The following is a 9,406-nucleotide window of genomic DNA, read 5'->3' on the forward strand; positions in this document are numbered from 1 at the left end:
GTATTGCTGGATCCAGTTTGCTAATATTTTGTTGAGGATTTTAACATCTATATTCATCAGAGATATTTTTTTCTTTATAGTGTTTTTTATCTGTTTTTGGAATTAGGATAGAACTGGCCTCATAAAATTATCTTAAGAGTTTTTTCTTCCCCTTGCATTTTTAAGAATAGTTTGAGAAGCCTTGGTCTTAGTTCTTATTTGCATGTTTCATAAAATTTAACTGTGAAGCTACATGGCATGGAATCAAATTCTGACAGCAACTTTATGATTTAGTTGGGAAGTAGATCTTCTGAGGCCTGCCAACAGCTATATAAAAGAGCTTGGTTGTGGACATCCCACCCCAACTGAGCCTGCAGATGAGACTGCAACCCCAGGTGAGAGCTTGAGTGCAATCTCATGAGAGTCTGTGAGCCAGAGGCACCCAACTAACCCATTCATAGATTTCTGACTCACAGAAACTGTGATATAATAAATGTTTGTTTTATTTACATTTTAAAATGTCAAGTTTTGGGGCAATTTGTTGCAGCAATAGATAACTACTACATACCCTTTGATGCAGAAATTCCATTTCAATGTACACATGCTAAAGCAGTTTTCTTTCCATCTTTTTCATGTTAAGACATGTTTAAAATGCTAATATTTATACCAGCTCAAAAAGGTGAACAGACAGTCTGCTCAACTTAGCCAGAGACAAGTCTCCAGTGCAGCAGTTGGGTGAAGCCAGATCCATCTACCTGGGTGGCTAACAGGATTAATATATCAGAACACCCATTACTTCATTGAAAAGCTCTGCCCAAGAGAAATTCCTCTGTGTGTTCACAAGGACCTGTGTTCATTAAATCTCTTTTTATAATTGCACAAAACAGAAACAACGTAAGTCCATTGGGAGGTAAAGAAATGAAAGAAATTGGATAATTCATGCAACAAAAATCTATACAATAATATATTATAGTATTATCATATTGGAAAATTGATACAATAGTATTCAGCAATTAAAATGCATAACCTAGATTTAAATGAATGAAACTGCTAAAGTTCTAAAAATAAGGGAAAATTTAAGCTGCAAAGGATATATTTATTATGATACTACTTACAGAATTTGAAATGCATACATAAAACAATAATGTGTTTTGTTTACAGATATTTACATACGTAGAAAAAGAAAAACAAACATGGTCAAGAAGGGAAATTCTGAATGTGCTTCTTTGGGATTCGACTGTAATATTTTGTTTGCTTCAAAAAAGAAGTATTTGAAGATCCAAAGAAAATAAAATTTGCTCAATCTGTGTGACAGTCACATGGAAATGTGTACTTTATACTTCGGACTTTTCTGTATGTTTGAAATTGTCTTAATATTTGTAATAAAATGTATCCTTTCTTGAATACAAAAATATGCATACATTATTAGATCAAGCTTATTAATCTAACTGTGTTGTTCAATCTCTATATATCCTAATTTATTAGTCTATTTGATCTACCTACGTCATAACAAGTGTGATTATAGCTCCCGCTGTAATTGCTCTTTCTGATCTCTTTATAGTACTAACAATAGTTGCCTCATATATTTTAAAATTACACTGTTTGGCATATAAATTTTAGTGACTATATCTTCTCAGTGAATGGAACAATCTGTTTTGTTTTCTTTAAAGCTTTTTAGTTTTTCTTGATCTTTCCTGTATTAACATTATTAGGTCTTCTTCTTTCCTTTCTTCTTTCTTCCCTTCTCTTTTTTAAATTCCTTCCTTCCTTTCCTTCCTGCCTTCCTTCCTTTCTTCATTCCTTCCTTTCTTTCTGCCAGTATTTAGTTGGCATATATTTTTCATTCTTATTGTTGCATTAGATAAAATTCGTATAAACAGCATATAACTAAACTTCTGAAAACGAAATGGTCAAAATGATTTTGTTTTTTATAGGAGATGGTAATCTGTAATGCATACTGATATATCTGGATTTATCCCTGCCCCCCCCCCTTTACATCCATTCTTGTTGCCTCTCTATCCATTTCTGCTCTTTGTTAGATTATTTCTACACATTATTTCTTTAATGGTTTGAAAGTTATACATCTTATTTCTATTCTTGGTACTCCAAAAATTTTTTGTTTTTCTATTATGCACTTTATTTCTAGTGAGAACAAAACTCCATTGTTGTGAACCTGGGAACTCTCCATTCGTTGCAACTATTAGAAATAGATTGTAAAGTGCAATCAATGTAAAAACAAAAAGGAGTTTAGAATTCAAATGCTATCAAACCAAAAGTCATTGCTGTGATGTTTTAAAGCTGCAATACAATTACCAGAATGTGAACCCATGTTGTGCTTCATAATTGATCATTTATTTTGGATAGAGTAGCTTGATTTTGTGATTTACGGCAACAAATTCTATTGTAAACAGTTCAATTTGCTTCAACCAGGTTAAAAAAAAAATGTTAGCTTACTGCAACTCTAAATATAGTGTCACATTTTTAATAGTTTCAGTACAAACCATAACATGTAACATAAGATATATATTATTATGATTACTTTCACATTGGAATTAATCAGAAAGAATTTGCCGAATTCATTTTATTAAAAGAAAAAAACCCACAGAACAGAAGGGAATGTGGCTAAATGGTTAACATTTGTTAAAGCTGGCTGTTGGTTACATTTCTGTCTTTTTCTGTATTCTTGACGAATTCATCCCTTAAGATGAAATAAAGCTTTCCGGGCCCACCCCAATTTGTCGAGCAGCTGCCTCTCCAGCCTCATCAAGGGGCGGCCCCAGCTGAAGCCACCGTCACTTCCGCTGCCGCAGTCGCCGCCCCACCACCCGCTGTTATCTAGCGGGGGCAACAGCCGGACCGGGAGCAGCAGCTCTGGCGGTGGTGGCGGTTGGAGGTCCGAAGCATCTGCTCCTCCCGAGGGCGCGCGGGTGTCCGGACTGGTGAGTGAAAGGCGTTTGATGTCCCGTATTCATACAGATGGGGCGGTGGGATGAGCGGCCAGGGACCGGGGAGAGGGTTTGGAAGAGCTCTAACGTACAGATTTTCCAGCTAGTCGCTCGAGAAGGGGTGGGGCAGTCGCGGCACCTGACTGTGGTGGGTGGCCTGTGTCCTCCATCAGCCTGTTTGGGAGCCCCATCCTCTACTCTTCAGCCCTTTCCTGCGGCGCGGCCCCCCAGTCGAATAGCTCTAATCACTGAGAGGTAAGTCTCGGCATTCTCCCACCTCTACCCCTCTCCCCTTCCCCCTCTCCCCTTCCGCTCCTCCCAGCCCCTCTGCGGAGCACTGCGTGGCCTTTCTGACCCCCTTTTTGCAGTTGATGTGCTGAATGGTAAATTGTTAAGATTTCTAGGTAAATATATGGTTTTCAGAGAAACAAACTATTCCCAGGGAAAATCTATACCCGTCCCGTCCTTTCCACCCCCCTTCCCTGCCACATTGGTGTGGATCTGCCATTTCAGCTGATAATGTTTTGCATTCTCTCATTTTGACATTGCAGCCTCAATGCGGACAGAAGCAGACACACACACACACACACACACACACCCCTTCCATTGAAGCCCCTCCCCCCCCATAATAAAGGTTCCTACGCAGCACCTCTCCCACGCATGCATGGACACACGCTTACACAGCATCACACCCTTCCGTGCTTTCCCTAGACACACACACCTACATGTGCACACACATCCCCCTCCTCTCCAGGACCGCCTTTCCTCCCTGCTGGCCACATACATACGTAAGGATGTCCGTGATTGCTGGTTCCTCTTTCACACATTCCTTACATACAAATCCATCCCCACACGCCTTTATACACACCTCGCAAATGCTCTCCTCTCCTGTCTGCTACATATGTGCACAGACAGCTCTCCTTCGCTGGTCTCTGCGGTGTGCACACATTCACAGAAATCCTCCTGCAGGGACACTAACATGTCTCCATTGTTGCCTCCCATTTTGACAAATACACACAAACTTACGAACACCCCTGTCCACTGCCACAGCACTCACCCTTGCCTGCTACAGACACATAAACCCAGGTGTCTTTCCACAGACTTACAGCCATCACACACACACATTCTCTCTCACACTTACACACGCCCCTCTCCTCTGAAGCCACCCTGCCCACACCTGTCATTTTTGAACCCACATCCAGAATGGGTCTCATTCTGTGTGACACACTTCTTCTTAATGCCACTGTCACCTGCACCTTCCCTCTACAAACATACGCATCTCTCCATTGCAAGATGGCTGGTTCCCCGTCCACCTGCCTCTCTCTGAGTGTACACGTAGGCGTTCAGTGTACACACAGTGATCTGTATTTTCCACCTTATTCCAACATGCAATTCTCCTGTATGTCTGCAGGGCTCAGAAAAACAGACACCCCAAAAAACAAACAAACAAAAGCCCGTAGCAGTCTTTCTCCTTCGCCTGTTGGCACAATTCCACTGTATTTCACCCACCTACCCAGCATCCATTTACCCCATCTTTTCTCAGATTCTCCCCTAAATCTGGCTCTCCTCCAACCCCAATTTTGTAATCATTTTGCCAACATTAAAAATGTGTTCCAGGTCTACACCTGTCAGTCCCTGGAACGCTACTCCAGGCTTTAGAAGAAAGTGAAACTAATTTAAAAGGCCCTTATACTTTCTGTTACCTGCCTACTGACGTGGAAATAAATCTCCCTGCTCCTTTATTCTGAACTGATTTGACCTTCCCATCTCCAAAGTGTGCGCAGGGAGCAGGAGCCTTTTCCCTTGAGCCCCAGCTGTATTGGAAACCCTGTCAGAGCAATGGCTCAGGAATCTAGTAAACCTCTATGGCTGAACTCAGAAGGAGGGTATCAGTCCCATACAGGCAGGAGGTATGGCAGAAGTCATGCTTATGTCAGTTTCAGGCCATCCATGAGCCAGCGGGAAAGGATTTCCAGCCAGAGAAAGGCAACATCCGAAGTCCCAATGCATAGATCAGCCCCCAATCAAATCACCAAGAGGAGCCGGTCACCATTTTCCACCAGTCGTCGTTGGGATGACAGTGAACACGCGGGAACCAGCCTGAACGTTGATAATGAAGACTACTCCAGGTACCCGCCAAGAGAGTACAGGGCTCCAGGTAGCAGAAGAGGAATGGCTTATGGACATACTGACTCTTTCGGGGCAGATGACAGTGAGGAGGAGGGGGCTGGGCCTGTGGAACGTATGCCAGTGCAAGGGAGCACTGGCAAGTTTAAAGATGATAAGCTGTATGATGCAGAGACAGGGGCGAGGTCTTTGGTTGGGGTGCGTCCTCAGTTCTCTAGTTTTCACCAGGATGTGAGAGAGGAGCTGGACAAGCTAGACCCAGCCCCTGCAGCCAGACGCTCTGCTGGCAGGGCTGAGTTCCTACAGCAGAAGAGCATGGCTCCTCAGATCTCTGCTGCTGACAGCAAGGTGGCCCCAAAGGGCACCAGCCTGGAGAGGGGGAGACGGGAGCAGAGTTTGCCTGTAGGTCCCGGCAGGGCTCCTGTGAGTATGTGTGGGGGTGGGGATGCCACCCCGAAGGGTGCAGAGGAACCGGTGGTGAGGCCCAAAATCAGAAATCTGGCCGGTCCAAACTGCATGAAACCAAAAATATTTTTTGATACTGATGATGATGACGATATGCCACACAGTACTTCCAGGTGGAGGGATGCTGGCAGCCCTGGTGAACGCCGCTTGGGCAGCCTGGCAAGAAGAGGCAGAGGTGAGAGTTCAAGTGGCTACTCTGAGCCAAAGTACCCAGAAGACAAAAGGGAAGCCAGGAATGATCAAGCGAAGACGGAAAAGGTGTCGAGATGGCAACGAGGCTCGGCCAACCATGACTTCTGGACATTCGGTGATGACTACTACAAATACTATGATGAAGATTCCGACAGTGACAAAGAGTGGACTGCTGCTTTGCGTCGGAGATACCGAGGTTGGGAGAAAAACATGGCCAGTGATGAAAGCTGGGAGACGCTGCTGGGGAAGGAAGAGCATGGGCCTGAGGCAGCCAGAGTAAACGCCAGAGGGAATGCCAAGGCTGGCACCAGCCCCTGTGCCAGTGCCCTCCTTGGAAGCCATGAGCTTGAAGCTCAAAGACCATCTCTTCAGGTAGAAGAGCAGGTGTTGCTGGAAGAAGGAGAAGCCCCTTGGCTTCAATGCAATGAAAATGAGAGCAGCAGTGAGGGGGACAATGACTGTAGTCAGGAGTTTCTGCAGGCTGCGTCCTTTATGCTAGATGGCAACAACAACCTTGAAGATGACTCCAGCGTGAGTGAAGACCTGGAAGTGGATTGGAGCCTCTTTGATGGATTCGCAGATGGGTTGGGAGTGGCCGAAGCCATTTCCTACGTGGATCCTCAGTTCCTCACATACATGGCACTTGAAGAACGCCTGGCCCAGGCGATGGAAACGGCCCTCGCACACTTGGAGTCTCTCGCGGTAGACGTGGAAGTGGCCAATCCACCAGCGAGCAAGGAGAGTATCGATACCCTTCCCGAGATCCTGGTCTCTGAAGACCACAGTGCAGTGGGGCAAGAAATGTGTTGCCCCATATGTTGCAGTGAATATGTCAAGGGAGAGGTGGCAACCGAGCTGCCGTGTCACCACTATTTCCACAAGCCATGCGTGTCCATATGGCTTCAGAAGTCAGGCACCTGCCCTGTGTGCCGCTGCATGTTCCCTCCCCCGATCTAAGACCAAGGTCCTTTACTCTTGGTCTACTGGTTTTCCCCATCCGAAGTCCACAATACTGCAGGAGCCCTCCCTAAATTAACCATTTTAATGAAACTGATCATCCTACTAATCTATTACACTGGTTGATTTCTTGTGATCATTTCCAATGTGAAACAGTTGTGTACCAATGCATTAAACACCATACTGTCTTTTAGATATTAGAAAGGGAAAACTAAACTTTCTAAATGCTACTTGAGATTGCAGTAAGAACATACATTTTCTAATCTGAACACTGAAATCAGTTGCATTTGTTTCTTCAGTAGACTGTTGCTGTTAATGTTAACATCAAGTCTGTCTGTTAAATATATGCAAAAGGCATCACTGTTGCTGTTGCATGTTATGGGGTTAATGTTCCTGTAATTGCAGTGCCGTGAAAGCTGATTAAAGTTCGTTCGGTTTTACGTGGTACAGTTGCATTGTCTGGTTCTGTCTAAAACAATGGTACTAAGTGACTTTTTAATGTATCCCTTGCATTTGCATCAAAATAGGGTTTTTTGTGTTCCAAATAGTAGAAAAACTTTAATTTCACTGGAAGTGCTGACTCTGACAACAGAAAAAAAAATTAAAGGTAATTATTTCTAAAAGTAGGAATAAAGTATATGATGATCAAGGGGCCAAGGCTGCAGAGAGAAGACTGTCAGTCTGTGGGGAGGAAAGGCACAAGAAAGCACCCTAAAATGGAAGAACAGTGCTGGGGGTTCATCCAAACTGAGTGGAGAATGAAGGAGTTAAAAATCTCCTTTTAGAAAACAAACTCTCAGAGGGAATGGGTAAAAAAAAAAATAAAGCTATATGCAGATTGTATACCTTAACACAGTGACACAAAAGGAATCAAATACATATGCCACACAAGTGCTGAGGAAAATATATAGGCAGCCACCTACAGAGTGAATAGGCTTTAACATTTGACCACTCTGTCTTCAGATCTCTCTCCCTCTCCAATAAAGAGAATTTTTCAGGTGCGAGTGAAGTTCCTCACTTGTCATATTTACCCTCCTTCTGCAGAGGTAAGCACTACCCAGTAAATGGTACATTTACTTCTTGTCTTTTTAGACATACATGTGTGTATGTACATGTGTACATAGGTATATATATATATATATACATATATGATGTGTATGTATATGTGTATATATAACCAATGTAGAGTTGTTTCTGCTTTTTAAATGGGCAGAATTGATAGAATGTGTGTATCAGTTTGCAACTTGATTTTTTTTCACTCACCATTGTTTTTGAAATTTAACCATTTTCATACATATTGATCATGCATTTTAACTGATGTATATTAAACATTCAGTTGTATGAATTACCACAATTTATTTATCCATTCCCCTATTGGTAGACATTTAGGTTCTTCCCAGTATTTTGTGGCAATGAACATATGTACTTAACAGATGTCTCTGTGCACATCTGTGAGTTTCTCTAGGGGTAAGTCTATGGAGATGAAATTTTTAGATCTTGGGGTTGGAGGTAAAATTTTGGAGTCTTAGGGTCTGAACATCATTCAAACTAGATATTGTCAAACTGCTTTCCAAAGTGGGCTCATTTCTGCTCCTCCCATCGGTTCTGAGAGCTGTTTTCAGCTCTAGCAGCCGGGATATTGTTAATGCTCAGCCTCAATGGCAATCAGTGACATGGAAGTGAACACAACAGTGAAACGTGTCCAACATAAAGCAGTGGTTTTTCTTTGTGGTAATACCTAGTTTGGGCTCGGAAGAAAAGAAATTGGAACACTCCTGCTGCTGGTGCGCATGTAACCATAGCAGCCCTTTTGGAGAGAATAGTGAGAGGAGCTATATCTCAGAATCTAAAATGGATTCTGCTCTTCAGCCTGGCTTAAATACTTTGGTAGCAGGGGTTCATACTATGCAGCAGTTAGAAAAATGTATGTACTGGTATGGAAAGATCTCTAAGACGTATGTTAAGTAGAAAAAGCATACTATATAGCAATATGCACAGTCTTGATGTAAAATAAAACCTTACAAAACCAAACTATACATGAAAATGCATGAAAGTGTCTGGAAGCCACACGCCTACCTGAGGCAGTGCTTATCTTTGGGTTGGGGGAAAGGAGTGAGGAAGGGGCCTTTTGATTTTTTCCACCCAAAATACTTCATTTTCTTGATTTTTTTTTACAATGTCAGTGTATTTTCATGAATATTAACAAAATAAGTAAAATCAAAATTTTCCAATTAATAAGAAAGATTTTTTTATCCTCTTACTGCAAGTATGGAAACATGGGTAGAAGCCATAGTATTTTTTTTTTCAGCACCCGGTCAAGCTGATATTTATAACCTCATCTCCCACAGACGTTCTGTGTTCCCCGTTGGCCTTCTGCCAGCATCTCAGCTGTCATGGAGACGCTGAAATCTGCGACCTTAGAGGGCCCTTGTTGGGGGGGATTGCGGTGGTTTGCCTACTATTCACCTTTGCTGTGCCCTGACTGGCACCACATGAGGAGGTAAGTTAGGAGCATGCATGTCTCCTGGTCCTCCTGCTCCTGTGCATAATGGGCAGCCCTAATTTCCCTTTGAGTCGGAATTGGTAAATCCAGGGGAAGGGCACCGTCCCAGCTCCCGAAGCCCCTGCTGGTGTTGGACAGGCCTGTTGCTGCAGAGGGGCCAGCTGGGGCTGAGGCTCTCCACTGGGGACACACACACGGAGTGAGACCTGGGCCCTAGGCCCTCAAGCAGCCTGGACTG

At 43.3% G+C, this 9,406-nt stretch overlaps 1 protein-coding gene across 11 annotated transcripts; it reads left to right on the forward strand.

Annotated features, from left to right (window-relative positions):
* Positions 1-2,796: 2,796 nt before the first annotated feature.
* PJA1 (praja ring finger ubiquitin ligase 1) lies at positions 2,797-7,110 on the forward strand. Of its 11 annotated transcripts, none has more exons than XM_066356928.1 (3): positions 2,797-2,918; positions 3,028-3,179; positions 4,862-7,110. In XM_066356928.1, the coding sequence occupies exon 3, from the start codon at positions 4,875-4,877 to the stop codon at positions 6,663-6,665; it is 1,791 nt and encodes a 596-aa protein (XP_066213025.1). In that variant the 5' UTR covers positions 2,797-2,918; positions 3,028-3,179; positions 4,862-4,874; the 3' UTR covers positions 6,666-7,110. The 11 variants fall into 11 exon arrangements, with proteins under 11 accessions (XP_066213025.1, XP_066213021.1, XP_066213024.1 ...); XM_066356927.1 differs by having other exon boundaries at positions 2,798-2,918; positions 3,019-3,179; XM_066356925.1 differs by lacking the exon at positions 3,028-3,179 and adding an exon at positions 3,247-3,328 and having other exon boundaries at positions 2,808-2,918.
* Positions 7,111-9,406: the final 2,296 nt, after the last annotated feature.

The sequence above is a fragment of the Saccopteryx leptura genome, chromosome X (assembly GCF_036850995.1).
Source record: "Saccopteryx leptura isolate mSacLep1 chromosome X, mSacLep1_pri_phased_curated, whole genome shotgun sequence".
NCBI classification, from domain to species: domain Eukaryota; kingdom Metazoa; phylum Chordata; class Mammalia; order Chiroptera; family Emballonuridae; genus Saccopteryx; species Saccopteryx leptura.

Coding starts and splice junctions, on each gene's coding strand:
- PJA1 (XM_066356923.1), top strand. CDS start 4,764: ATGGCTCAGGAATCTAGTAAACCTCTATGGCTGAACTCAGAAGGAGGG.